Source organism: Fomitopsis serialis (genome assembly GCF_022376445.1).
Source record: "Fomitopsis serialis strain Sig1Antser10 chromosome Unknown B0H18scaffold_7, whole genome shotgun sequence".
Classification (NCBI taxonomy): domain Eukaryota; kingdom Fungi; phylum Basidiomycota; class Agaricomycetes; order Polyporales; family Fomitopsidaceae; genus Fomitopsis; species Fomitopsis serialis.
The window spans coordinates 1-27,018 of record NW_025954967.1 but is presented as its reverse complement, the minus strand read 5'-3'; the positions used below and the strand labels follow the sequence as shown (position 1 = coordinate 27,018).

General features: G+C 54.6%; 9 protein-coding genes across 9 annotated transcripts; 6 read left to right on the top strand and 3 right to left on the bottom strand.

The window, feature by feature from the left end:
- Positions 1-2,977: 2,977 nt before the first annotated feature.
- Positions 2,978-3,223, top strand: B0H18DRAFT_830256 (uncharacterized protein; the record flags this gene model as incomplete). Its single annotated transcript, XM_048039386.1, has 2 exons — positions 2,978-3,062; positions 3,114-3,223. Coding segments are annotated over 2 exons (195 nt in total), but the record flags the coding sequence as incomplete, so codon positions are not given.
- A 549-nt stretch (positions 3,224-3,772) lies between these two features.
- B0H18DRAFT_870265 (EXS-domain-containing protein) lies at positions 3,773-5,073 on the top strand (the record flags this gene model as incomplete). Its single annotated transcript, XM_048040082.1, has 9 exons — positions 3,773-3,847; positions 3,910-3,929; positions 3,992-4,199; positions 4,256-4,316; positions 4,376-4,449; positions 4,509-4,595; positions 4,649-4,666; positions 4,720-4,843; positions 4,907-5,073. Coding segments are annotated over 9 exons (834 nt in total), but the record flags the coding sequence as incomplete, so codon positions are not given.
- A 249-nt stretch (positions 5,074-5,322) lies between these two features.
- On the top strand, positions 5,323-6,354 carry B0H18DRAFT_981756 (uncharacterized protein). The gene is made up of 5 exons (XM_048044491.1): positions 5,323-5,716; positions 5,770-5,805; positions 5,860-5,931; positions 5,987-6,073; positions 6,137-6,354. The coding sequence occupies exons 1-5, from the start codon at positions 5,649-5,651 to the stop codon at positions 6,204-6,206; spliced, it is 333 nt and encodes a 110-aa protein (XP_047897966.1). The 5' UTR covers positions 5,323-5,648; the 3' UTR covers positions 6,207-6,354.
- Positions 6,355-7,204, bottom strand: B0H18DRAFT_981749 (uncharacterized protein). Its single transcript, XM_048044490.1, has 4 exons — positions 7,132-7,204; positions 7,000-7,040; positions 6,804-6,931; positions 6,355-6,752 (listed from the first exon to the last, which is right to left on the bottom strand). The coding sequence occupies exons 1-4, from the start codon at positions 7,157-7,159 to the stop codon at positions 6,662-6,664; spliced, it is 288 nt and encodes a 95-aa protein (XP_047897965.1). The 5' UTR covers positions 7,160-7,204; the 3' UTR covers positions 6,355-6,661.
- A 111-nt stretch (positions 7,205-7,315) lies between these two features.
- B0H18DRAFT_599701 (pectin lyase-like protein) lies at positions 7,316-9,767 on the top strand. The gene is made up of 13 exons (XM_048038725.1): positions 7,316-7,876; positions 7,936-7,999; positions 8,063-8,165; positions 8,219-8,344; positions 8,463-8,503; positions 8,554-8,597; positions 8,653-8,727; positions 8,781-8,975; positions 9,037-9,096; positions 9,151-9,185; positions 9,240-9,306; positions 9,360-9,520; positions 9,575-9,767. The coding sequence occupies exons 1-13, from the start codon at positions 7,645-7,647 to the stop codon at positions 9,605-9,607; spliced, it is 1,236 nt and encodes a 411-aa protein (XP_047897964.1). The 5' UTR covers positions 7,316-7,644; the 3' UTR covers positions 9,608-9,767.
- A 690-nt stretch (positions 9,768-10,457) lies between these two features.
- Positions 10,458-12,442, top strand: B0H18DRAFT_1115106 (pectin lyase-like protein; the record flags this gene model as incomplete). Its single annotated transcript, XM_048033216.1, has 15 exons — positions 10,458-10,689; positions 10,748-10,811; positions 10,859-10,961; positions 11,018-11,134; positions 11,190-11,195; positions 11,247-11,287; positions 11,344-11,387; positions 11,439-11,513; positions 11,570-11,655; positions 11,712-11,820; positions 11,876-11,935; positions 11,984-12,018; positions 12,072-12,138; positions 12,193-12,353; positions 12,413-12,442. The coding sequence occupies 15 exons, from the start codon at positions 10,458-10,460 to the stop codon at positions 12,440-12,442; spliced, it is 1,230 nt and encodes a 409-aa protein (XP_047897963.1).
- A 5,275-nt stretch (positions 12,443-17,717) lies between these two features.
- On the bottom strand, positions 17,718-19,882 carry B0H18DRAFT_981725 (triose-phosphate transporter family-domain-containing protein). The gene is made up of 5 exons (XM_048044489.1): positions 19,400-19,882; positions 18,752-18,934; positions 18,525-18,695; positions 18,303-18,466; positions 17,718-18,242 (listed from the first exon to the last, which is right to left on the bottom strand). Exons 1-5 carry the CDS (start codon positions 19,676-19,678, stop codon positions 18,008-18,010), a joined length of 1,032 nt encoding a protein of 343 aa, XP_047897962.1. The 5' UTR covers positions 19,679-19,882; the 3' UTR covers positions 17,718-18,007.
- Positions 19,883-22,428: 2,546 nt separating this feature from the next.
- On the top strand, positions 22,429-24,282 carry B0H18DRAFT_1207885 (uncharacterized protein; the record flags this gene model as incomplete). The annotated part of the gene is made up of 3 exons (XM_048036236.1): positions 22,429-23,781; positions 23,832-24,139; positions 24,201-24,282. One exon carries the CDS (start codon positions 22,429-22,431, stop codon positions 23,779-23,781), a length of 1,353 nt encoding a protein of 450 aa, XP_047897961.1. The 3' UTR covers positions 23,832-24,139; positions 24,201-24,282.
- Positions 24,283-25,680: 1,398 nt separating this feature from the next.
- On the bottom strand, positions 25,681-25,954 carry B0H18DRAFT_981717 (uncharacterized protein). The gene has a single exon (XM_048044488.1). It carries the CDS (start codon positions 25,888-25,890, stop codon positions 25,723-25,725), a length of 168 nt encoding a protein of 55 aa, XP_047897960.1. The 5' UTR covers positions 25,891-25,954; the 3' UTR covers positions 25,681-25,722.
- Between the last annotated feature and the right edge of the window lie 1,064 nt (positions 25,955-27,018).

Below are 27,018 nucleotides of genomic sequence, written 5' to 3'. Positions count from 1 at the left end.
GTAAGGGAATCGACCCACTGGGGGGTAGCGACTCACCAGGGGGTAGATGACTGTATGGATAGACATTCTTGCGCAGCGATTATGCAGAGGCTGGGGATTATGCTCAACGCGCCCCCCCCCCTGCATGTTGGTACCCAGCAGTACGTGTCTGGTACAATGGATGTAGAGAGACTCTGAGATACGTACAATCAGTGTCCCGTAGACGTCAAACATGATAGCCTTGTATTGTGTGAGCTTCGGTGTTGTCATGTTGATGCCGTGACTGTCGCAGAGCTAAGCTTTCAGTTTGCGTTCTGCAGGACGATGTCATTAGTTTATATATGTGCAGACCACGCATTCATCACGGTAGTCCGAGTCATGAACCCGCTTGCAAGCGTTTCGGACGCGTAACATAGTCTATGACGGAACACATGCCGAGCGACTAGAATTGACTCACTGAATGGATTGTCGATAGCTATCCGCAGTTCAGCACATTGATGGCGGTACGGTAGAGACCTTCCTGTGTCCTATCCTGTCGATATCTCCAGCGATGAGCCATGTTCAAACGCGTCACCGGCGTCACTGTCTGGCAGCCACCCGCTGGGGGGGGGGTTTAAGTTGCTCACCATATCTCCAGCCAAATGCGGAATTTTTATTCCTGCACCGTATAGCTACCTGGTGGTGCGTCGGTTACATGTGCACTACGAGAGAGAACTTGGCCCGTGGCAACATACTCGGCCAACAGATGGGATGGATGTCAGTGCACGTGACCGAGACGCGACGGCACGAGGCAAGAGGCGCGTCGCCCCAGTCACGACTCACGGCCTGGCGCGCGGTACCTATTCAGTCCTCACTTCGTCCGCATTCAATTGCAGCTTCTCCAGCCGCATTGCAGGGCGGACCCCCGTCTGCACGCAGTCCACTTCCCACCTATCCTCGCTCTCTCTGACGAACGTGCATGATCCCAATCACGACCAGCTATGAAATTCGCTAGGTATGTTATTGTCACTGTATGAATCCAGATATAGGCATGCTGCCTGAGCAGTCTGTGGTGTCCTCGATGCTGACTTCGACGAATTTTTGCCAGGTATTTGGAGGAGACTCAGGTGTGTGCTGTGTACCACCCTATCTCGGAGTGGCAGCCTTAGTACACAAATAGACTCCTGAGTGGAAAAAGGCGTATATGTGCGTATAAACAATCTCGTTCTTTGTACGCCAACAACCTTGTGGCTGGTAGCTCGATGACTGCGGAGCTCAAGGTTTTGCCACGCTGCCTGAGCTGTGGCGTCTATCACGAAGATGGATCGACCAGCAGCCAGGAGCCGGGAGCGTCGCAGCTTGTCACTGACCGGTGGTCGCAAATCAACAGACACCCCTAGACACCCCCGCGCGTTGTGTTCCAAGCGCAGCACCCATTTGAAGTCCATGTGACACTTCGCTTGAGCTCAAGCTTACCTCTGTGTACAGTGACTACCGTGGCCTCAAAAAGAAGATTACTGCTATCAGGCGCGCACAAGAGTCCGAGCTAGACGCAAGCACTGACGGCGCAGCACCCCTCCTCCCGCTAACGCCCTCGCCCAGTCGTACCCGGGATTCCGAGAAGGACCCTGCGACACCCAGCCCGCTTCGCACCGCGCGCTTCAGCTCGGACGGCGCGCGAGGGAGCATGTCCCCCGTATCCGTTCCCGCAGAAGGCGACGAGGACATGCAGAGAGAGTTCCTATCAGACTCAGGACCGGACAACGCCAGGCAGAGTCCGGTGCAGGTGCATGTAGGTGCGAGCCCAGGCCGCGCCAGTACCGTCTTCCCGCGTCTCCGCCGGCGAACGACGACGGGCCTCTCCGTGTCCACGCACGCACGCGGTCTCTCGGGCTCCCAGTCGATCGCGCAAGAGGGACACGCGAGGACGCCCGCCACGCCTGTCCCTCTTACTCCAGGTTCGGCGAAGAGCAAGACCTGGCCGTGGGCGCCCGGGGCGCACCCACCGCTGCGGGAGTTGCTGCCCAGGCTGCCGCCCGTGGCGCGGTCGTTCTTCGACATGCTGGACGGGGAGCTGGATAAGGTGGAGAGCTTCTATTGCACGCGGGAGCGTGAGCTGAGGACGAGGTGGGTTTGCGCAGGGTGGGTCGTACACGTTCTGGCCGACTGACGGCTCGGAGGGCAGATACGAGATGCTGAAGCAGCAGCTGCAGGAGCTCAAGGGCCACAGGCGGGCCTTCTACGTACGTCGCCACACTTCCCCTTCTCTCCGCGCGCGCTCTCACTCTGCGCGCTCTTTTGGTTAACAGGAAGCACACCCGAAACCAGGCATGGGCCCCGCGTGGCTCACCATGCCCGTGCGTTTCCGAACGCCGATCTCACACCTCGGGCAGCGCGCCCAGGAGCGCGATGCACCGTCTGCGCCCCAGCAGGCCAGCGACGAGGATGCAGGGACGGAGGAGAAGGCGATCACGATTGAGGCGCGCGCGATGAGCCCGCCGCCGACGACGACGACGACGCTGAATGACCTCCAGCACGAGGACGAAGCGGAGAAGAAGGCATTCGTACGGACTACGGAGCGCGTGGAGGGTGCTGGTGCAGGGACGAGTGCGCGGAAGAGCGAGGGTGAGGCGCACCGCCCCAGCGTCCGCCTGCATGAGGGGTCGGCGGGTGCGAGGCATGACCCGGAGGAGTACCATGAGGCGAAGAAGAAACTGAAGAAGGCGGTGCAGGAGTGCTATCGGTGAGTGGCGCGAGTGTTGCTGAGCGATAAAGGCCTAATCAGTCTGTGCAGAGGTCTTGAGGTGCTGAACAACTATCGGGTGAGCGAAGGATGTGTCGCAGTGCCCAGTGGAAAGCTGACGTGCCTGTAATCCAGACGTTGAATCTCATTGGGTTCAGGAAGGCTTTGAAGAAGTTTGAAAAGGTCACGCACGTACGTTGGCCACACTGGTCTACGTTACATCGTCTCTCATTCTCCCATTCCTAGATCCCTGCTATGCAAGCATATACAATCGAGAAGATCGAGCCGAGTGCAATCTCCTCGGGTGCGCGGCTCGATGCCATGCTTCGTGAGATGGAAGACCTCTTCGCGGCTCGATTTGGTGAGGACAGTGTACTCATAGCGTCATAATGACTTATCATGATTTTCGTAGCCCGCGGCGACAAGAAACGTGCCCAAGCACGTCTACGCAGCGGAGCGACCCACAAGAGCCATCATTTCAGTACCTTCAGGTCTGGACTACTTCTCGGCCTAGGAGTCCCTGCTCTTGTCGATGGCCTCTATCGAAGTGAGTGTGTTAGCTGCCTCGGGCACGTGAACAAGTATCACTGATGTCCACTACCTACAGGCTTTCAACCTGAGACGCGAGCAGCGATACCGTCGTGGGACGGCCTGCTCTTCGTCTACGGCATCTTGGCCGTGCCTGTCATATTTTCGTATCTAATTGGTATCAATTTGCTTGTCTGGCACAATGCGCGGATAAATTATGTCTTCATCTTTGGTGCGTATTACCGACGCATTGATATACTGTCCCTGCTGGTGGCGTGCTGATATCCTGTCGTCTTTTCAAGAACTGGATGTACGGACAAAACTAGACCATAGAGAATACTTCGAGGTGCGTGGAAGATATTTGCTCCGTTCACAGATTCTGAGCATGTACTGCTGCAGATACCTGCATTGCTACTGTCCACCCTCTGCTACGCATTCTGGCTCTCGTTCGCGCGCGTCGGCTCGCATGCCGTCGGACCTTCATACTGGGCACTTCTATGGCTCGTGTGGGCGTTGTTCGTCTGGTTGAACCCGCTGCCTATCCTCTTCAGACCTTCGCGATATTGGCTGGTGAAGAACCTTTATAGACAACTCACGTCTGGAGTACGACGTGTCGAGGTGCGTTCTCTTCCTAACAGCGGACGCTTGGAAGTCCAACTAACGGTCAATGCTGTTGTTAGTTCCAAGACTTCTGGATGGGGTAAAGTCTTCTAATTCTCCCTGGTCGAACTCTGGACTAAACATCTTCATAATGACACTCAGTGACCAATTCTGTAGCCTCGTTTTCACGCTCGCCGACTTGTGGTTCGCGGGATGCGCCTACAGCCACGAACTGAAGAACTGGCGTGTCTGCACGACGGGGAGCAATTGGGGCCCGATGTTTGCCCTCGGCGCTCTACCCCTCTTCATTCGATTCGTTCAGAGCATCCGACGGTGGGTCGATTCGCGGCAGTGGACCCATCTAGTCAACGTGAGTGGCGTTTGACAGGTGTCCGCGGATGTCTGTTGCTGATGTGGTGACGGAAGGCTGGAAAATATGGAACGGGCGTGATATACTACATGACATACTACTTATGGAGAGCAGAAGGTGAGTTTAATAGCCGGGTGGTCTTTGTACATGACGTACGCTTATCATTTGGGGTGTAGGCGGTTCATATGGCCCAAGGTTTGTTCCTTGGTGTATCATGGGCATTTTATATGCTACATACGCCACCGCATGGGTGAGTTCAGCACATTTGCATTACAAAAGATGCGCCGCCTGAGTCTCATGTCTATGAAGGACTTCCTCATGGATTGGTCATTCTTTCAACCTCACGCGAAATACCCTCTGTTGCGATCAGAGATCTTATATACATCCTGGCTACCCGTGAGCATCTCACGTCTCTCGTGTTCGACACGTATATTTATCGTGTGATGCAGGTTTACTACATAGCCATGGTGAGTGTTAAACATCATTTTCACTTTGCCCGCACAACTGAACTCGTCTGCAGATCACCAACATTATCATCCGATTCGAATTCGTGATGTACATCCCGCGGAGCGGCATTAATTACACAATACGCACGTTCATTGCAGCTATGTTAGAGATGCTCAGGAGATGGCAGTGGAACTTCTGTAAGTGCTTTCCGTGCAACCGACGTCTGGACAAGCTAGGATCTGACACTGATTCGCGGGCAGTCCGGCTGGAGAACGAACACCTGGGTAATATGGATCAATACCGCGTGACGCGCGAGGTCCCGTTGCCATATTCGTTCGACGACGCTGGTCAGGAGTCGGATGGTGGCGATGAAGACGAGGACGCGGATAGACATAGTCAGTCGAGCTCCTGGCGGCGCCGTAGGTAGTTGGTATCACTATACCTTTAGGTCACGTCCAGCAGCAGCCTCATCCTCTCATCTATAGCCAGTGCCTTTGCTCTCGCTCGATGCATTGCTGGTTGAGGTTCACACTCTGCCCTACACTACGCTATGCTAGTAACTTTGCTGTGCTCGGCGATATACTATCTTGTTGGCAGCCTCACACAGATTCAGTGTAACCGGACTGCAGATCTTGACATCACGTCTCAGCAGATTTGTCCTATTCGGTCCAGAGCAGTGTCAGCGCTGTGTTGTTGCCTGGGCGCCATAACTGCTGTTGCCGGGCGCAACAATGTTGAATGGGCGCCTATCAACGTATGGGCTGTGTTATAAAAGCGCGACCGCCGCGTCCGTTCGTGCTTGAGCTCCTCATCTTCTTCGAGCCAAGTTCACGGGTACAGGTACTGGCTAGTGAGTACCCCATCCCTACTGCAATCCGGTGGTCGTCTGAAAGCCGCGTTTGCTCTCTAGCCTTGCTTGTTTCGTTTTAATCTATATTTCGTCACGCTACTCACTTTCACCTTCGTCAACGACTTATTTTGCTACTTCACGACTGGTCTACGATGCGTTCCTCTGCTGTCGTCGCTGTTGCTCTCCTTGCCGCTACCGGTCCGGCTGTTGCACTCCCAATGTATGTATCTGCATTCCAGTCCGTTCAGATGAATCTAAACGGAACACTTGAAGCGGGACCGAGTTCGGCATCGCTGCGCGTGCCTTACAGTGAGTCCGTCTCGTATCTTGAAGACGATGCGAAAACTGAGTGCGTATGAATAGGAACCGCCGGTCAGCGGATATGGTTGAGAGCTTCTACGCCCGTGATGAGGACGACATGTTGCTCTCTCGCAGGTAGATTATATCACTGTTGTAGCGACTGAAGCGTGAAGCTGACAACTTTGTACAGGGAGCCCGTCAACCTGAACAGGCTGAGAATCGGGGTTGTAGCCAACAGGTACAAGCGCTCCCCGTTCGTGGTCTTCTCGAAGGCAGCGTACGTCCTCCGATCGGTCTGGGGATGTTCTGCAACTACTGAACTGACCGTGACTGTTTCTAGGGCGAACATCCCTGCGTGCCACACTGGCTTTGCGTTTTGTGGGCGATCCATTGAAGACGAGCTCGATTGAGGAAGTTTACATTGATCAGTAACTTGCGGTAGCTTGTAGTTCTTGACGACTTTCATGACGAAATACGATTACGACTGGGGAGCTCAGACATTTGACGGACTGCATTCCGATTGCACGCAACCATTCAACCCATCTTTTTGACAGGCACTGAAACAGTCCCAATAGCTGTATCGGCCGTGCCGAACGTGTGTATTCATTCACTCGTGTCCACTTCGTACTACATGCTTTGGAATTCAGCGACCGAATGCGACACGTTGATGGGGTCCGCCCATTCTCAACCATCCGCGTTCGCAAGCGAGTGATCCTCCCAGCATCCCGGCACCGGCGTTGGCGCCGCCGCTCTAGGACGCCCATAGATGTACATGGCGCGCCCTATGCGGGAGGCGCAATGCATGACATGCAGCTGGGGCGATTATGTGTTTTCCCGAGTCCCATAAGAAGGTCATTTCGGCGGTTTAGTATCGAATAGGAGGGAGAGGTTCGGCTCGAATCGTGGATAGGTCAACTGATTGCTCAAGGGCTTCGTCGAGCTCGCCGATGAGAACTCTACAGTGGCGCCTCTGTTAGCAGTGAAGAGATAGAGATGAGAACACATACATTTGATCGCCCTTCACAAGATACAAGCCCAGCGGTATCTCTTCTACGCCGTCGTCCATGCTGTATACGCGCTCTTTCGAGTCGGAGAGGACGACGTTTGATTTTTGGTCGTAACCAGCCATGACACCCTGGACGCCGGAGAATAGACATATCATGATTAACGTGAGTCAAACGACAATGCAGGTAAGACACGCACCACTATGGCGCGTCCATCCTGCAGAATGAGGAGAACGCGATCTGAGAAGCGGAGAGTGAATGAGACGACGTTCCTTCGACCACTTCACAACTGATGATTCAGAATGAAAGCGGCGCATGTAGTGCAACTTACGGTCAACATAGCCCTGCAGTGTGGCCATGGTTTGCAAGGCCGGCAGACGGTTGTAGTGGTCGAACGCGAAGGGTCGCCGCCTTACACGCGCGATGCGGTCGGTGGCGTCGAGGCGGAATAGGCTTCACGTGATTCAGCTCCCAAGACTCAAACCCGCTGTACTTCAACTTTCCTACCGGCATTTCTCTCTTCTCTACCACCATATTTACACTCATCGATGCTCACCCGGTTAGCTTCCAACTCCTGTAACGGTCTGGCAAGCTTTGATCTCATGACCCAGACAACATGCTCTCCGCCGGACCGCCTGGTAGCCTTCCTCTCACAGCGAAGCTGCTGGCCATTGATAGTTTTTACTCAGTGAGGATATGCTCCCACACATCTGTGATGTGGTATCCATCGCGGCCCGCCTCGCGTAATATTACAATAAGAAACCCTATAAATTGGCAGTGCGTCCGCGCGTGCTGTCGCCATTCAAGGCTGCTGCATCTGCAGAGTCGACGGTGATCACACAAGATGTTTACGATCCTGACGGCATTACTCTTGCTCGTCGCCATAGCCTCTGCGTACGAGAAGGTGTGCAGAGTAACGCCACTTGGCGGCGGTCAAGACGATGGCCCGAATATCAATAGTGTCTTCGCAGAGTGTGCGTCCGAAGCCACGATCGTCTTGGATGGCTACTACAGCGTGAACACTCTACTTCTGACCGAGGGCCTCAGTCATGTGGACATCTTGCTAAGCGGAACAGGTCAGCATTGATCGCATGGACACTTCTGTATGAAGACTCCAGTCTAACCCTCACTGCAGTGCAATACACTCCCGACATCGCATATTGGTCTCCGAATAGTCTTTACTTGACATTCCAGAATGCGTACGTCATCTAATGCTCAAATGTGTTACCAGTATCACAAGCTAACCTGCTGGTACCGCGTAGGACGACATTCTGGTTCCTCTCAGGTGACGATATTCACCTCTACGGAGGAGGAACCATCGATGGCAACGGTCAGGTCTGGTACGACACGTTCAACATTACCGGAGTAAGTTCTCTCCGATGTTATCCGAAAGCCAAGCTGACATATCATCACCGTAGGATTCTGCAACGGCAGGGGCTTCCACGCGGTCATTTGCGCGCCCCATACCTCTGACGGTTGGCAACGCCTCGAATGTTGTCGTTGAGAACATCACGCAGTGGCAGTCGCCGAACTGGGCAAGTAGTGTATCTGTTGTTTCATCGCCGTCACTAATTTCAGCTTGAAACTCGTGTTCATGTTTAGAACAATGTATGAGCTCCGTCAAATGGTTCCCAAGTGAGACTGACCAATGCGTGCGAGCAGTTCGTGTACCAAAGCACGAACATCACGTATCGAAACATCTAGTATGTTATAGACCGCAACTGGTTCTACTGCTCCTGATGTGTCACACTAGTATCGATTCCTTCTCATACTCCAGCGCGCCAGCTAAGAACACCGGTAAACCCATTTCTTGACACCAGTTGAACGTCTACTGAATGGTCTCACTTCGTAGATGGATGGGACATCTACCGTTCCTCTCAGGTCACCATCACTGACTCCACAATCAATAACGGTGACGATTGTGTCTGTAAGTCCTCCGTCTGTCGGTGCTGAGCATCTCATTGAACGTACGTCTGGCAGCCCTGAAACCGAACGCTACCGAGATTATTGTGACCAACCTGTGGTGCAACGGCTCTCATGGCATCTCCATCGGTAGCCTTGGCCAGTACGCTGGTGAGACCGACATCGTCGCAAACGTCTTCGTCAAGAACATCACTATGCGTTACGCTGAGAATGGCGCTCGTATCAAGGTCTTTGGCGGTAGCCCTGACGCGAGTAAGTAGTTCAATTCCTCCCATTTCGATTGCATCGCTACATGTGCGCAACGGTATTACAGACAGCACGGCTGGTGGAGGTACGGGCTACGTCAGGAACGTGACGTTCGAGGACTTCTACGGTAGGGTACTCAAACCATCGATCGTATGCCGTCGACGTTGAATCCTCCTGAAAGTTTATGTCGTCGACGACCCGGTCGTTATTGATCAGGTCAGCCGCCACTATGTCACAACACACCCACGCAAGCCTGATACCTTCATCTAGTGCTACGAGACAGACGCTTCTGTCTGCGCTGAATACCCAAGTCAGCTCTCCATCTCGGATATACACTGTAGGCGCCTTCATCAAACCATTATGCTCATGTAGTCACGTCGCATCGCGCAGACTCAAATGTGACGGGAACATCGTCTGGAGATGAAGGGACCGTCGTCGTGGACCTAGAATGTTCGCAGGAATGTGAAGACATCACCGCGAGTGGTATCGACATAACGTCGCCGAAGGGGCCGGCTACGTATGTTTGCCAGAACATCGCGAGTGAGAACGAGGTAGGTTGTGCTATCGGGGTCTACACGAGATTGCCAACTGACTGTCTTGCACAGTTGGGCTTCAACTGTACTGCCCCGGCGAGCTAAGGCTGATGTATTGCCGTCGGCGTGTAGCACCGTAGCAGCCTCGGCATGACAAGGATCGCGGATCCGGGTTTGAAGTGGTGTCATGTCCGCGTTGATTGATGCGTGTCCTTCCTCACTGCTGCCTAGAATAAGTGGAGGAGAGTGATATGAAACCAGTCACTTCATTGAGTGTGCCTACTCGGAGATTCCGGACAATCTCCCAGCGTATCCCTCTCGGAGGGCTCCGCCTCGTCCAAGGAGCAACCTTTTGGCTCAAACACAGCGTGAGTCGCTGGATTTTGTGCGCCCCGCTCGTAGGGTGAGCTGACACTGATCACTACTAGGGGCTCAGAATCCGCACAGGCTCGGCTGGACCAATTGCGCCGCAAGATCACTCAGCTGACCTTGTCACCTTGACATGGGGCGTGCCCACAAGCCAGGCGCTGAGCCACAGCTTATGTCAACACACACCTGAGCAAACCTGTGGTACGCAGTGATTGTGACAATGCAGATGAGCAATGTTTGCTGCTACGCGTTGGTCCTGGGTCCTGGGACGTGTTGCACAGGGACATGTCCCCACGTGACGGCGACGCGACGCGCCCGGGCCGCTGCATTCCCGCTGCATTCCACTGCTTCGCACACATTAGTCCGGCTGGGCGTGCAGGGGATCCTTCGCGCTACCACGGTCCTCGTCGTCCAACCCCTGCGCGGGCCGCTCGATGAGCGCTCTCATGGTATACGGCAGTCCCGTCATGGGGATCCGCGTGACAGTAGGGGCCTTCATTCACAATGAATAAATAGCACATCTCGTCGAGGAGGGACCGACCTGCATCCTCGCCCTTCCGACGCGTTGTCTGCTGAGGTATCCACTATGCTCAAAGCGGCGCTGACACTCATATCTCTCGCTGCGAGCGCGCTCGCATGGGACACCGTTTGCGCGGTCAAGCCCCTTGGTGGAGGACAGGATGACGGACCGAACATCAATGCCGCGTTCGAGGAGTGCTCGAACAATGCAGCAATCATCCTCGACGGATACTACAGTGTCAACACCTTGCTCTTGGCCGAGGGTCTGAGTCATGTTGACATTGTCTTGAGCGGGACAGGTAAGCAATGATTTGTCGGTCGTACGCATTGACGTCCTTACATGGACACATGCTACAGTGCAATACACGCCTAACATCGCTTACTGGTCCCCGAACAGTCTGTATTTGACTTTCCAGAATGCGTACGTATGTACTTCGTAATGCAGTCTCTCAACTGACCTTTCTACAGGACAACTTTCTGGTTCTTGTCCGGAGAGTATATTCACCTCTACGGCGGCGGTACGATTGATGGCAACGGGCAAGTATGGTGGGACACGTTCAATACCACTGGGGTAATGTATGCATCATCTCGCATGCTGCAAGAGGAACTAACTGGTTCTCGGACTAGAACTCGGGTACTGCTGGCGGCTCGTCTAGGACCTTCGCCCGGCCGATTCCACTTACCGTCGGGAATGCATCGCACGTCATAGTTGAGGATATCACGGAGATTGGCTCCCCGTTCTGGGTACGTTCAATCGTGTGCGTTTGCTTCTGATACAGTACACTGATGGCGTGCATAGAACAACGTAAGGATGGGCAGAGTAAATACCCGTAATCCACTCACTTTCCGTTCTTAGTTTGTGTATCAAAGTACAAATGTTACTTACAGCCGTATCAAGTCCGTTGCCTTCTGTATTCCCCATCAAAGAGCTCGTTCACTTACAGAACCCTCAGCATCAGCTCGGTGTCGTATTCAAGTGCTCCGACGGCAAACTCAGGTAGGTCCAATACCAACAAACAGTGGATACTATGACTGAAGACGCGTCTAGATGGGTGGGACATATATAGGTCCTCGTATGTCACTATTCAAGACTCCACTGTCAACAACGACGATGATTGTGTCTGTAAGCAGACCGGATAGTCCAGTTAACTACGCTTTCGATTCTGAGATTCGATTCAGCATTCAAGCCAAATTCGACCAATATGATCGTGCAGAACATGTGGTGCAATGGCTCGCACGGCATTTCCGTCGGCAGTCTCGGGCAGGTGCGTTGTGCAATTGTTCGGATACAAAACAATGAATATAATCTGTTGCCTCTTAGTACGCGGGCGAGACCGACATCGTCGCAAATGTGTTCGTGAACAACATCACAATGCGTAACGCGGAGAACGGTGCACGCATCAAAGTGTTCGGTGGTAGCCCCTACGCCAGTACGTATCACTTTCGTCGACTCTTTCCAAGGGCGCTTCTCAACCATTTACACAGATAGTACCGCGGGTGGCGGCAGTGGATACGTGAGGAACATCACCTTCCAAAACTTCTACGGTGAGTGCTAAAGTGTAGGCCCAATCATGTCTCATCGTGCCGTTGCAGTGTACAACGTCGACAACCCGATGTATCTCAACCAGGTATGATATCCTTACTAGTGAGCGTGACTGAAGCTAATAAGTCTTTGTTCCAGTGCTACTCGACGCCTGCGGACACCTGTGAGGAGTACCCAAGTACCCTCTCTATCTCCGATGTCCACTGTACGTTCAAATAACCCTTCACTCCCGCGCAGTTCTTCACCTCCAATCTCGTAGACATCAATGTGACGGGGACCTCGTCCGGCGAAGAGGGCAGCGTCGTCGTCGACCTGGAGTGCTCAGCCGAATGCGAGGACATCACGGCGACTGGCACGCAGTTGACCGCGCCGAACGGCACCGCGACGTACGTCTGCGCGAACATCGCAACCTTGAACGAGGTACGTGTCGGACCACCGCCCGTGGTCATTCATGGGCTGATGGAGTACGCGTTGCATAGCTTGACTTTAACTGCACTGCGCTTTCATGAGCGCTGAGCGCGCTGTGACCGTATATCCGGAACAGCATGGACGTAAAAAGACTCAGGCTACTTAGGCTACGACAGAATGATGAGACACAGTACGAGGTCTAATTATTGCAGAGATGTTTAATGCAGAGAAGGCTTGCACGACGCGCCCTGCAACGATGGCTAGTGCTACTGTACTTGGTTGGTCCATCGAGGCCACAATTCGGTAACCTGGAGACAGCAGGATGAGCACTGGCATGACACCTACGCGATGCATTCGGACCAACCTGATATGTACTGACACAGAACGTCAGGCTACGCCGCACCTGGTGATCGCACCTTGCATCATCCGCTGCGCTACTAGTACTAAGACCCACGGAGGTGTCAATGCCGTCGTGCTTCGAGAAGTCCACCAATGGTGCACCAAAACAGCGTCTTCCGAGCACGCGCCTCTTCACACCTCCGATATTGACTTTGATTGTTGTGCTACCTGCACTGGGCTGCCAGAAGACGGGTGACGGGGTAAATGATGCCTGCGAGACTGTGGGCCGTGGCAGTCCACGTTTGAGGCCTTGAGCTTGAGGCTTGACTCGGACGTCTGAAGTCAACTCGTGCTGCCGCTGGTCGCGGAGACGGTTATATACCAGATCTGATTCCGATTGACCTGTGCACACTTGCCTAAATGGGACGTTTTGTGGCGCCGCTGCTGCGCCCCGGGCCAGCGTCACGGTCTTGAACGTTCAACTTAGTAGCCGCATATGCTCGAGCCTCGCTCCGTCCGATTGCCAGAGTCCTTGTGCACGGCCATATTGGATGAGACGGTCAACTACGCGGTGAGCACTTGCAGCGAAAGCGACACATCTCTTTCCGAGGTATCAACGTTCATGAACGCTCTCCCAATGCCAAAGCTTGGTGGCCCATCATTACTCTTCTCCCCAGACGTCCGCTCCTTGCTGTCATCTCAGTGGCCCGGGCACATCGCCTCGTGGCTATTCACGCCAATTTCCTCGCAATTGGCCAAGTGTTGACTGATACAATTGGACCGCAGTTTTCTTGCTCTGAAGCTCAATGAAGCTCCATGTCAGAGTACTAGCGAAATGAAAAAATCACCCGTTTTGAACTTCAAAGCCCATTTAGCCTTGCTCACAAGCATTCACGAACGACGCGGGATTGATTGGTGAGGGATCGAGGGCTGGGGTGAGTCACTCGTACCGGTCCATGGCATGTCTAACCCTCGTCCCCAGGTCATATGTGGTGCTCGACCGACCGCCGTCACCGCCCCTCTGTGCGAGACGCACGAGCTCTTCCTCAAACTACGCAGCATCTTGGCGATTCCAGCGTTGACTTATTCAACCAGTTTGCCATACGTACCGCGCTTCCCCTCAATGCCGTGCTTCAATTTGCTGACTTCAGAGCGTGGATGCCCCTCTGACGAGCAGCAGCATCAGCTTGAATTCAGATACAGACGCGGAGGAAGGTGGAGATCGACTGACGATGCGCACTGAACCCATGCCGGCTTTCATCGGACACGCAAGGCGCACCCGTGAACGCATCAGGAGCCTCTGGCAGATGCACCACGAAGAAGACATTCAAAATTGCTAGCGATCGTGGCGGACAGGGTCCGCTGCGTGACGAGTACGCCCAAAAGATCAGCAAGCCATATGGTGGAGAGAACAACTGGGCGGTTCGTTCACTATGTGGACTCATAGCTCTGAGCGGAAGACTCGGACTACCCATCATTACTCGGTGCGAAGATTCAATATCAGTTCTCTTTCCGGCTGACACTGTCGTTAGGCCCCGTCGATCTTGCAACTCGCTGCATTCGAGCTCGTCCGCGCTCGGCTTGCCCATGAAGTGGATCCATATGCTTGCAATTGGTCGTGGTCTACCTGTCTGGGCGTGCGGCTCCGCATGGTCCGTCTTGCCTGAGATGCCTGGACGTCATCGCTAATTGGTTCCGGTGCGAGTTGGACTCGTCAATCAAGGAGTCATTGGCCTCGCGCCCAATAACGCAGAACAGTCACGATGCATCCTAGCCAGTCTCTGTTGCCTTACTGCGGAGCATAATCCATGCGTCGATCTTACGGCGGCCCTCAGGCTGGTTCTAAGAAAGCCAACAGGAAGGTTTGAGGAAGGTGCGCATTTCATCATTGACCTGCGTTCCTTCCGGGCGTCCGGGCGACCCGCCTACAGAATTGCCTATCATAGCCGGTCTGTGGGGTGGAATCGACATCTTGACCCAATTCTGAGCTTCAATGATGGAAGCGCTGGGCCTGAGTTGCGATTTCTTTCGACGTCACGCCAACGCGCGTCTGACCGTGGCAACACTTTGCTATCTACTCTCACAATACTCTCACAAGCTCCTCTTCGACGTCACTTCAGAGTTCTACAGATAATCAACGGCGGCCTCGCAGTGAGAATCGCTGCTGCGGCAAGACGTCGCTGGGACACGGTTCAATATCCGTGGTCGTTTGAACATCTGAGGTAAGAGCTCTCCCGGACGGTCGCTGTGTATGGACTGACTGTTGAATGTACCTGCAGCATGAGCCCGCCAAACAAATGTAGCCCGCCATCACCATAGCCATTGAGCCGCGAAGGACATACTGGGGATGGGCATTGAATGTGACGCGATACGAGACGAGCGCCTTTCCGGCTCTTTACGGCGCTTTCGGAAGGTTTGCACGATTACCTTTAAGCCTGACCCGAGTCCGCAAAATCTTGCACTGACCGAGACAGCACCTCGATAACGGACCCAGCGATGGCGGATTTCAAAGAGGACCTGGACGCCACCGACATCGAGGTCCGGAGCGCGGACGCCAAGGTGGTGGTGAAGCGTGAGCCTATTCATGTTATGGTCGATCTCGCGATCGCTCATAATGAATTAATGAATGGCAGCGAAATGGTACCGCTCGACGATCTACAACGCCGTCATCCTCGGAGTCTGCAACCTGCTGGCTCCGGGCCTCTGGGGCGCTCTGAACTCCCTCGGAGCGGGAGGGGCGCAGAAACCATACCTGGTCAACGCGGGCAACGCGCTCACATTCTGTCTTATGGTTGTCACCTGCATGCTCTCAAGTATCGTGGTTAAAGCGATCGGGATCAAGTGGACGCTCATCATAGGCACGATGGGATACGTACCGTACGCCGCCGGGCTGTACACCAACAACAGGTATGGCACCGAGTGGTTTGTCCTCTTCGGTGCCGCCCTCTGTGGCTTGTCGGCAGGCGTCTTCTGGATGTCGGAGGCAGCAATCGCGTTGGCGTACCCCGAGCCATACAATCAGGGCCGCTTCTTGGGGCTTTGGCTCAGCTTCCGGGTCGGCGGACAGATCCTCGGGGGCGCCATCAACCTCGGAATCAACTCAACGAGAAACGAGGCCGGCAGCATCTCGTACAAGGTGTACCTCATAATCATCGCGCTGCAAGCTCTGGGGCCGTTCGCGGGTCTCTTGCTGAGCAAGCCAGAGCAGGTGCAGCGGAAGGACGGCGTCCCCGTCCGGCTGAAGATCACGAACGGCAGCATCGCGGAACTGAAGGACACGACAAGGCTCTTCTTCAGCAAGAACTTCCTGCTCATCGCCCCCCTCATCGCGCAGGCCGTCTACTCCGAGGCCGTCACATACACCTACCAGTCCCTCTGGTTCACCGTGCGCGTGCGCGCCCTCGGCTCGTTCGTCTCCGGCATCGTCGCCATGATCGCGGGCAATCTGCTTGGCGCCTTCCTCGACCGCACGAAGCTCAGGCTGCACACGCGCGCCCGCTGGGCCTTCTTCACCGTCTTCGGCCTGCAGGGCGCGTGGTGGATCTGGGCGACGATCCTCGTCACCGAGTTCCGGAGAACGCAGCCGACGTACGACTGGGTCGACGCGGGCTTTGGCAAAGGCTTCGGGCTCTTCCTGTTCCTCGTCATCGGCTTCCAGGTCCAGTATTTGTATCTGTAAGCGAACGTCTCACAGAATTGGAGACGGGACTGATGCCAGCGCAGGTACTTCGTCGTCGGCACCCTCGCCGACAGCGAGGCCGAGGTCGTACGCATCGCCGGGTTGCTTCGAGGCACCGAGTCGGCCGCACAAGCTGTTAGCGTAAGCCATGCCCACACCCACACCCACACCCGCCACAAGACACCGTGCTGACGCGATTCATTCGCAGTACGGACTGAATAGTGTGCCCATCTTTGCCTCGGTCGGCGGGGTGTACTTGAACTTTGGCATGTGGGCCATCTCCTTGTTCCCCGCCTGGCTGGTCGTTCGACAGATCGGATATGGACTGGGGGATGGCAAGGCCCGTCGCGAGGCGGATCTAGCGCGCGAACAGCAGGAAGAGGAGAAAAAGACCGATAGTTAAATGACCGAAGAGTCAGCGAATGCATAGATTCCTGGGACACGCATAAGCAACGTAGCAACAAACATCTGTATGACCGATAGACAACGCGTGGACCTTTTCTAAACGGCAGCGTAGTGAGCGGGAAACCGCCATCATGATGTACGTACAGATAGATTGCTCTGAAAAGTATTCGTGGACGATGCTTTACTGGGCAGCGCCACCTCACCGTAGGAGCTAAAGTGACTGGAGGAGGACTCGTCTGTAAGACCTTGCGTGATGCTACGTACGTATACGATTTGACAACTCAAACACATATGGCCACACAATAAAGGTAACACTCAGCACTCAACCTTGAAACAATACAATACATCAGGGTATTCGTGTATCCCTGGCAAACGTAGTAGGTATCAACAAGCATGCGTACCGGGTATCTCTCTCTGCAGTGAACGTTGAACCACTCGATCGGAAAACCCGACGACATGCACGTCGTTCAGTTGTAACACCTCTCAAAGTCTCCATCCGAGTCTCCGTTCCTCCGCGCGTATCCCTGGCTCTTCACGAACGCGTCCAACCGGCACATCCCTGCGCGCGTCTTTGCGCCGCAGAACTCGAGGGGCTGCAGCGCGTCGTTCACGAAGATCCTGACGAACGTCTCTGTCTCCCTCTCCTCAGCCCCAGCGTCACCTGCCAGAATCACCCACCCCTCCTCCTCCTCCTCAACCCGCACACGCCTCTCCACGACCATCCTAGTCACGGAGAACTTGACTCACGGCACCATCCGGCTCGCGAAGACTACTACTACTACTACTACTACTACTACTCGAGCTGCACAGCGCTCAACGCTCAGCTCCAGTGGAGACGTGTGTATGATCGTGTTAGCGTTCAAATTCCGGTAATGCAAGCAAATCACACAGATGGTCAAAACGTCCTAGTGATCGAACCACGACAAACACTCGGGTTATGAATAGGCGCTCAAGCGCTCAAGCTCCACACACGACGAGTCTACGGATGGATTGCAGTACTGTAATAGGAATGCTCTACAAAAGGGGGGGAGGCATTGTCCAGAGAAGAAGCCAGCATCGCCGTCTAACGCCATTACATATGTACAAAGGAGCGCACGGACCCAAGATGACAAGGGAGGGACATATCGTTCGAGATCGGTATTCAAATATCCACTAAACAATCACACGTACGTATGCTACGCCGAACCAAGACTGGGTCTTGGGTACCGGTGGGGGCACTCGATTCCGGGGTGAATGCGGCGTTCTACTTGCTGCCGGACGTCTTGTAGAGGACGAGGCCGCCGAGCGCGATCGAGTAGCCGAACACCTGGAGCGGCGTGATCGGCGTGCCAAAAATGAGGACGGAGCCGGAGATGAGCAGGATGTCCTTGAAGACGCCCGCGAGCGTGAGCACGAGGCCGCTGCCCGCACCGACGAGGAACACGGCCGCGACGTTCAAGAGGAACGCAATCGCTGCGTTGCTTATCAAGATCAGTGGTCTGTCGTGAGAAGCGGCAAGCGGTTAGTGTGGGCAGCGTAAGGCAGGAGGGAAGACGCACCCGATGCGGAGCACTTCGTAGAAGGGCGCGAGACCTTCCGTGAACGGGAGCACGGCGAGGTTGATGACGGCGCATACGGGGGCATAGTAGTGCAGCGACACGAGCGGGTCCATCTTGAGGCTGTGCAGAAGAATCTGTATCATGACGAGGCGCGATGCCTCGAACTGCGGGAAGGCCTACATCAGTCACCTGTCATAAAATCAGCCACAAGCGGGGACGTACCACGACAGCAGCGGCCTGCGTGAGGAATCCAACGAGGTTGAACTTGAGCTCGCCTTGCGAAGCAAGCGCTACGCCTGACGAGATCATGATGACGATGACGGCTAGCTTCTTGTTGGGCTCTGCAATCCGGAAGATCCATGAGATGAGCAGGATCGCGACGGGCACGAAGGCCTGTAAAACGGATTATCAGATCGCATTCGATGCTGTGGTGACAGCGGCGGACTAACCTTGAGCATCTGGATGTACGCCACGCTCAAGTACAGGTATGCAGTGTTGCTCAGAATGAGGGAAGCGCTGAAGAGGATACCGATGGGTAGTATGGAGCGGACGAACAGATCTTTCGAGACGTGGATGTCCTTAGCGCCGTCTAGGAGGTGTGTTGTGCGTTGTAGGACACGGGTGCCGATTGCCTAGAGAAACAGTAAGCAGTATTCTACAGAGGTGACTAGACAGTGAAGAAGTTGGCCACATTCGACAACGCGCTACGGCGCGTACATCTGTACTGCATCTCGGGTCCGGGCAAGCTCAGAAATGGGCAAAGACAACGATTCCTCTCAATGGTGGGTGAGAAAACGCAATGCTGAGAGGCTTCCGTAGCAAGTACGTTTACCATCGAAGTGTAAGGTGACGCCTATGGCCACTCTGCTAGAGTATAGACATGTTACTGGCTAGAACAACGCCCTTTCAGGAACCTCAAACACCAAGGTGGATGAGATACCTGAAGCGGACAATGCACAGACAGCTCGTTCAATCGTGTTGCACGAAGCGCCTCAGAAACACTGTTCTCCCACCTAAAAGTATCCATCCTTGCGACCAACACCCGAGACCGCACTATCTTATGTCGGTTTTTCCAAGGATAACGAGGGCCCACTCACCGCGAACGTAAGGTGCCATGTCACCAGGAACACGGGGAACCGGAACTGTAACGTATTGTACACGTAATTGTTGTAGATGATGACAGTCGAGCTGAGGATGATCCAGATAGGAATGATCGCTGCTGCAGAGAGCTTCGGCTTGTTGGCTGGCCGGGCGGCCTGCGCAGTAACGGGTGACGGCAGTGGGTCGTTAGAGGTCTTCTCTTCGTGGACGGCAAGCATCTGAGAGCCACTCTGCTCATCAGAGGACAAGGCCTTCTCGTAGTCTTTGCTGGACATGACTAGCTTGTTGGGGTCGCTGGCAAGAGGTGATAGAGCTGCTGTGGCAGGTAGGCGCGAGGTGTCGGAAGATGGACAGACTCAGGTTAAGTGCAGCGAGGCAAAAAGGAGGGACTATGAGTGGGATGGTGCCTTAGGAACCGAACAAGCCAGACAGGAGGTCGCGACGACCGCCGGGAGGATGAAGGGCGGAGGAAAGGAGTCGATGCCCGTTTTCTACGCGCTCGACCGACACGGCATATCGCCCGCACGTGACCCCTGCCGGGTTCACGACTTCACGTCGGCGGCAGGCGCCTCAGCCTCAGGCCCTCAGCCACCATCATCTCCTTCTCGCCGTCGGCATTTGGCCTACAGCGAGTGCCTCATCAGCCCCTCAGTGTTTATTTCTTAGGCCACTGCAGTACTCTCTCTGTGAATCCTACTCTTATAGACCCTTATCTGCGTGTCCGAAAGTTTCACGGACTGCGGGCCCGGAGGGACTTGGCAATTCACGTCGGACGGCTTACGGCGCTGGCATCACCGCCCGGTTATGACAGCTTCGACAACATCAGGAAAATCGCAACACGGCGTGAACGTCCCGTTGACAACTGCCACGTACGCCTACACATACTGAGCTTGCGGGCATCCTCGACGCTGGCTGTTGGAGGTAGGCTTTGGAGACTTTCATTCGATGGTCGAGGCCCACTCGCCGGCCTTTGTGCCAATAAAAGCATTTAATGTGCGAAGTCCAGGTCCTGACAATGCGTCATACACTCATCGCCCCCCTAAGCTCTCATCCTTGTATTTATCAGAATCACGACAGCCCAGACTCGCGCCGGACACGAAGACCGCTACCTCTGGCCGTGCACTTGCACAGAGAACGCAACACCGAGATCACCACATCTCCGTATGTCGTCTCTACACCTCAACTGCAGGATAGTCGCCGTGCCACAGCGCGGCCCACCGGTATGCGGTAAGTAATGTGCTGGGAACATCGCGGACCACGCTACCGTAACATTAAGGCACACCGCCTCGTGCCTATTCAATGTCCTCGATCGTGGTGGACGACACAATACACTCGAATCGAGCGTGTGTCACTCTGGACTATCCACGAATTGCTCTACCTCCCCTCATAGATAGGGTTACAGGTGACAATAACCTCCTGAAGACAGCTCGACCCCTGTTGTCGATGCGCTCCTGCATTCTCGTGTCGTACGGTGTCTGGCCCTGCGATCGCGAAGAGTCATATCGCCCCACCGCTATCCGTGTATACCAGCGGAGATACTTCTCGTGAGAGGCCGTTTGTGCGCTTCTGCTCAGAAGCCAGGTCCCGAGTCTTGCACGCGATACATTTTGTGGATCAACGGCGCCGTCATAGAACTTTGGGAAGACAGACGATCTAGCCGTATGGGAAGGTGTCGGTACACTGAGGACCGCAAACTGAAGGTGAGCTGATCGACACTCTGCATGCACTCAGTGCAGAGCTAACTAGTACCGTAGGTTTCAGTCCCAAATTGATACAGTGTATGAGAAACGGTACCGCAGCGGATGGTGGCACAGCAGACGATGTGCCGCTATCCATCGTGGCTACTGCGAATACTCAGGCTCACAAGTATTTGTCACCTGCAGTTCCCAAAACTCTTGAAGATCCCGAGGTCAGTGAACTGCACCAGTCCAATGTATCCAGCGGAGACTGACCTTCCTGACAGAATCTACGCAGCCCGGGTCAAGCTCTGCCAGCCAGCCCTCATAGACCGCTCTGGTCCGATCAAGCTGCTATCCCGCGTCCCGAGCCGCATCTGTTCCACCACCGGAAGGCTGATGAGGGCGACGATGGTATCGCTGCTGAGTATTGCGTCTAGGATGCATATTTGGCTGAGCCGCGCGAGGTGGGAGACGTCGGGGACGTCGAGGATGTGGATTTTAGGCCCGTAGATAGAGGGGGTTCGAGCACGGTCGGGAAGGCACTGGGGAGCGAGAGGTGTGATATTTATGTAATGGATGACCGTCAGAGTTGGGAGCAGTGGGACACCTACCGAGGATGTGTACCTGTTCATCGCATGGCACGACTGACTAACAGTACTTCAAACCGAGTCGCAGTATACGACCGCCCTCACTAAACAAGTTCCTAATAGGAGTCCGCACACAAATAACTTCATGGGTCTGACTAGGGGAGACTAGTGTTGCGGTACTCGTCACTACTGTGTCCTTCGCGCAAGCTGTATACATAATGCATGCAAGTTGTTTAGCTTTACTCTGGGCCTGGCGCCTGCGCGTGTGACGCGCTTGTGGCGAGACCGGCGAAAGCCGGCCCGGGACGCGTTGTGGCACTCACGCCCCATCGTACTCAACTGTGCTCAGTCTTTTGCAGCTCTACTCCATACCGCTATACAGTCAGATCTCACAGCACCCAAGTCAAACTAGGTGAGACCTGGCTCATAGCGAGGTACAAGTTTGGCTCGGCACGCGTTTAGGTGCTATTCTTGACAGCTGCTTCCAAAAAGGCCCACTCAGGCAGAGTGTGTCGTTCTTGCTATTCCCATCAAGAATTGAACCACAATCGGCAGCGTCGAGGGCGAGCCAGACTACGGCGGGTGGTCAGGGTTGAACAGAAGAAGGCGCGGATCACCTCGAAGGCAACATCCGACGCCCTCCGCCTGTGTACGCATTTTTGGTGAGGGCCTATCGTTTTGGAAACAACTGGAAGTGCTGAACTCGAGGGTTGGTGCTGCTACAGGGCTCGATCGTGCGCTACAACTCAAACTGCAACTATGCCAACAGAAGCGACGTTGCACGGAAGACTTCCACTCGAAACATGGGACAACGTCGTCGACCATCTCTGGAACGATCGCCGGGCGCTCACGGCATGTAGCCTTACCTGCCACGCCCTGCTGCCCGCTTCTCGATATCATGCGTTCTACTACGTCTGCCTCCACGATGCGGCTCGTTATCATTCTTTTGTAGCCCTTCTCTCCGAGAACAACTACGTGCAACGATACGTCCGTGCGCTCGCCGTGCACGGTTACGGCTGGACCGACAGCGAACATCAGATGTTTCCGTCTAACGGACAGTGGCTCGACCTCCTTCCAAAGCTGGATCGGCTCTGGCACCTTTGGCTGCGTCAGTTTACTTTCTACATCCCTCCTGAACTGAGGGGCACGACAGGCTCCCTCGTACGGGGTATACGGGCGCTGGATCTGACGTTGATGGCAAGTGAAGCAGACGATCTCGCTTCGCTGATCCGTGCCTGTGGTGCCCTGTCCACCCTAATATACCGCTCACCTGCCTCACCATGCGACATGTCGGCTCTAGCATCCCCAACGCACGACGTGCGGGACTGCACCATCGGTACGTTGATCTGGCAGCCCGAAACCACTCCCACAGGACAGCGCAGTTCCCTGGCTGCGCTCACCGAATGGCTTGAGCGGGGGAAGCAGCCCTTACGGAGACTGGCAGTGACGCGGATCCATGCAAAATCCTCGCCCCTTGTGGTGGTGCAAAAAGTACTCGATGCCTCTGGCGACTCGCTGGAACACCTATTCCTCGAGTTCGCTGATTTGATAGACGACCACAGCACCCCACCCCTCATTGACCTCAGAAACAACACTCGTCTCAAGACGTTGCACCTTGCAGTCCAGAGCCCCAACCTGCTCGACATCACCCACATGTTGTCCATACCTAGCTCCCGCGACGCGTTGGGTCACCTCACCTCTCTCAACTTCCGCATCGTGACCCACAAGGACTCCATGGACCAATTAGCCTCAGACTGGGTGCGATTCTGCATCGGGCTCAACGACCTCTGTCTTACCCATCCCCTTCTCAACTGCACACTTGGCATCGATCTCCGCAATCTGTGGCGCCATGCCATCCCCTCCGCGTCCCTTCCTGAACTAAGCCAGAGCATAACGGGACTTCAGACACAGCTGGTCTGCAGCCTTATGCTGTCGCTCCCGCGCCTCAGTCGGGTAGGAGGCCCCGGGAGATTACGGTTCGGTGTGGTCTGGATGTGGGCCGGCGGCGATGCGTTCTTCCAGAAGGCCCCCAACGGACGGTGGTACCCGCCGGAGTACTTCCTCGGCGATCCGGAATGGTATTACAAGGCTCAGGCGCCCTGGGAATTCTAGGTGAGTTGAACTGACTCCCGTCTCTCGTATACGTCTTAAGACATGCACAGGGCTAGGCATGTCACTATGCCTGGATATAGTACCTACGAGCGGCTCAATGGTTGCTTATCAGGATGTGATTCATACTGTGAAGAGAAATACGGGGTCGAAGATACGTGACAATCATTTTCGAGCCAAGTAATCGTCCAGAATGCCTCGTTATTATGTTTCGCGGCCGTACATCGCAAGCGAATGCATTGACGCTTTCCAACTCGAGGACACGCTTTCAGTACTTTTATCATCATTGACTTCACCGCTGTTGGGATATGTTCTGAAGTTCGTATATATATCCAAACTGGCACCGGAGGGCTTTCTCTCGGTACGTGCTCCCCACATCATGTGCATATCATGTACGGCATTGACGATGTCGGTTATCATAGTGCGCGGCGTGTCACTCACTGAGTAGTTGAGTTGCGAGTTGTCATCAGGATACAATCAACAAACAGACGTAGCATTTTCCGCCGCAATCGTAAAGCATTTACAGAAAACAGGATCATTGGCTACCACTCGAGAGGCTTCTGCATGGTCAGCGAACGTATCGCAAGACGACACAAGCAACTAAGACGACAAGAAGTACCATAAAGGATTTTACATAACCTGTACCTGCCGGGGATGTACTAGTCGAATGCGAAGGATGCGTGCATGGTGTCGCGAAGAAGCGCATTAACTTGGGCAGGTCCTCCTCCATATCCGCGTCATGGAATCGCAAGGAGCGGCAGCCAGCTGGCGGCGTCTCCTTCCTCATCACCACAATGTTCCCTGCCCATGGTCGGCATGACCATACCCAGCCTCCCGTCAATTCCCGGAGACAACGATTAATCCGGGAACCGTTGAAGAGGTAACAGGCGTCATATGAGACAACGAGGTCGTATGCGGGCGCAGAGCCGTCCACAGGTGGACCACCGCTGAACACCATCGGGAGTACGATCGTAGGTCGCACAGACCTGATCTCGAACCATTTCCTGAGGTTCGGGGAGTGTGCGATGCCGAGGTCCCCGGGATACGTCGGGTCTTCGCGCTGCACCTTGCAGAGAACCTTGACTATGCGAGGTGCGTCTTCGTTGACGGGGAAAAGGATGGCGCTGATCTTGACAGTGCGCGGTCGAACACCCGTCGGGGCTGCACAGAGTCTTTTGTGTTGGGGAAAATCCTGAAATATTTGAGTATGTCCTAGATACAACAGATCGGTGACGAAGTGCTCACCTCAGTGATATGCTCGTCGCAGCAATAGGAGACGTCGCAGCAACGAGGGCACTTCATAGATGCCTTTACGCCGCAAAGGCGGCACAATTCTGCGGATTGAGCTGCGTTGGACTCCGCCATGGTCGACAGAGCGGACATGCGGCGAAGGTGAGCTCAGACTTAAAGCTACATGAAGTGCTTCATTTTCCATCGTGGCTTCCCCGCCAGCGAACTCTAACCTTAGTGGGTCCAGACTGGGAAGCCTCCTGATTGCAGCGAACAGAAAGCTCAACAACACTACGCGTGTCCACTGCATCAGATCTTCAGGACTGACAGTGTTCGCATGCGCGATGTGCAGATATTTGTCCTTTGAAATGTCGATGTCGGTCGCATTTTCCTGCGGAGGTCCCACATCCGAGCTGTCGACCGTCTCCTTGTTGTCAAGATTGACTGAGGAGTCAATCACTAGAAAGTATGTAGAGAACAAGTGAGTTTGATCCCGAGCGCTTCGAGGACGCGCTTGTGGCGAAATGAACCGGTACATACGATCAACGGTAGATGCCGGTATGCTACACGCGCGTGCCGCGCGTACGCCGCCACTTCCCTCCACCCGAGCAACAGCTGTACATTTTGTTGTTTTCTCCGCCAGCTAACTTACGTCTCGTAGTCCCGAGATCGTAACACAGGACGAGAAGACGACGTGTTGATTACTTGCCACGCTTAGGTGCAAGGACAAGGACACCAAACGGGGCGACGTTTGGGCAACGCCAATTTTTGTAAGTCAACGATGCTCATTGCTTTCAATGCTTTGAAGCACTCCTGTTTGCAGAACCTGACGTTAGTTTTAGGCACAAGCCATGTCGATGAAGGCCACACCGGGTGGGCCATTCCCTGCCGAAACCTGGGACAACATCGTCGACCACTTGTGGAACAACCGAAGCGCGCTTGCGGCATGTAGTTATACTTGCCATGCCCTGCTTCCCGCGTCTCGTTATCATAGGTTCCACTGCGTCAGCCTCTACAGAAGTCATCATTACCATTCCTTCGAAACCCTGCTCGTTGAGTGTCAATACGTGGCCCAATACGTCCGCGTGCTTTCCATCTCTGGGTCGTATCGGAATAACCCTTCGGGATGGCTCTACCTCCTTCAGAAGCTATGTCGCCTTTCGCACCTCACTTTGGAGGGGTTCACTTTTCGCATTCCCGAAGAATTCAGGAGCGATCTCAGGCTGCGCTCCCTCATACCGCACTTGAGGACGCTGAAGATCTGTGCGATGCAGAGCGACGGAGATGACCTAGCTTCATTGATCTGTGCTTCGGGCGCGTTGTCAACTTTAACCCTTCTCGATTCGTCTATCTCATCGGAGGATAGATGGTCATCAGCTCTTTCCGTGGACGGCTCGCTCGGATGCAACGTCGATACGTTCATTTGGGTTCCTCACCATGGATTCACAGCCAAACCGAACCTGGATATGCTCACCAGGTGGTTCGAGGGCGGGCAGCGATGCCTACGGAGACTGGCTACAACGGAGATCGGCTCAGAGTTCACTCCGCATTGGTTGGTGCAGAAGCTGCTCGACGCGTCAGGTGACTTCCTGGAACACTTGTTCCTTCACTTCCCTGACCGGCCGCTCTCGGGGGATGACTCTCCGAAGCCGGTGTCCATCCCTGATCTTGGCAAGAACACTCGTCTCAAAACGCTACACATGGCATTCGGCCACTGTCCCCCTGACATAACTAGGAGAGCTCCTCTCACCACTACCACATCCATCTCGACTTTTCCCACGCTTGGAAAAAAGAGAAAACCGGTAGATGAGTAGAGCTAAAGAGACCCACGAGGGGGTCTGTTGAACGAACGTCGGCGTTGGGCGGTAACGAGCGAATGGAGTGCACGAGCGGCGGGGTATATCGATAAACGAGTGTGCGGTTTGTCTCGTCCTCGGGGCGGGGAGGCAAACGCGCGAGGTAAATACATGCGAACGTCGAGCTAATAAAGTGAATTCCTTATCTAAGTAA

Coding starts and splice junctions, on each gene's coding strand:
- B0H18DRAFT_981756 (XM_048044491.1), top strand. CDS start 5,649: ATGCGTTCCTCTGCTGTCGTCGCTGTTGCTCTCCTTGCCGCTACCGGT. Junction 5,806..5,859: donor ATCGCTGCGCGTGCCTTACA/GTGAGTCCGTCT, acceptor GCGTATGAATAG/GAACCGCCGGTCAGCGGATA. Junction 6,074..6,136: donor GTGGTCTTCTCGAAGGCAGC/GTACGTCCTCCG, acceptor GACTGTTTCTAG/GGCGAACATCCCTGCGTGCC.
- B0H18DRAFT_981749 (XM_048044490.1), bottom strand. CDS start 7,159: ATGGCCACACTGCAGGGCTATGTTGACC. Junction 7,041..7,131: donor ACTGCAGGGCTATGTTGACC/GTAAGTTGCACT, acceptor TCCGCTTCTCAG/ATCGCGTTCTCCTCATTCTG. Junction 6,753..6,803: donor CTTGTGAAGGGCGATCAAAT/GTATGTGTTCTC, acceptor GCGCCACTGTAG/AGTTCTCATCGGCGAGCTCG.
- B0H18DRAFT_599701 (XM_048038725.1), top strand. CDS start 7,645: ATGTTTACGATCCTGACGGCATTACTCTTGCTCGTCGCCATAGCCTCT. Junction 8,598..8,652: donor CGCGCCAGCTAAGAACACCG/GTAAACCCATTT, acceptor CTCACTTCGTAG/ATGGATGGGACATCTACCGT. Junction 9,521..9,574: donor ACATCGCGAGTGAGAACGAG/GTAGGTTGTGCT, acceptor TGTCTTGCACAG/TTGGGCTTCAACTGTACTGC.
- B0H18DRAFT_981725 (XM_048044489.1), bottom strand. CDS start 19,678: ATGTCCAGCAAAGACTACGAGAAGGCCTTGTCCTCTGATGAGCAGAGT. Junction 18,696..18,751: donor CGTACATCCAGATGCTCAAG/GTTAGTCCGCCG, acceptor TCCGTTTTACAG/GCCTTCGTGCCCGTCGCGAT. Junction 18,467..18,524: donor CGCAGGCCGCTGCTGTCGTG/GTACGTCCCCGC, acceptor GCCTTCCCGCAG/TTCGAGGCATCGCGCCTCGT.
- B0H18DRAFT_981717 (XM_048044488.1), bottom strand. CDS start 25,890: ATGGCCCACCCGGTGTGGCCTTCATCGACATGGCTTGTGCCTAAAACT.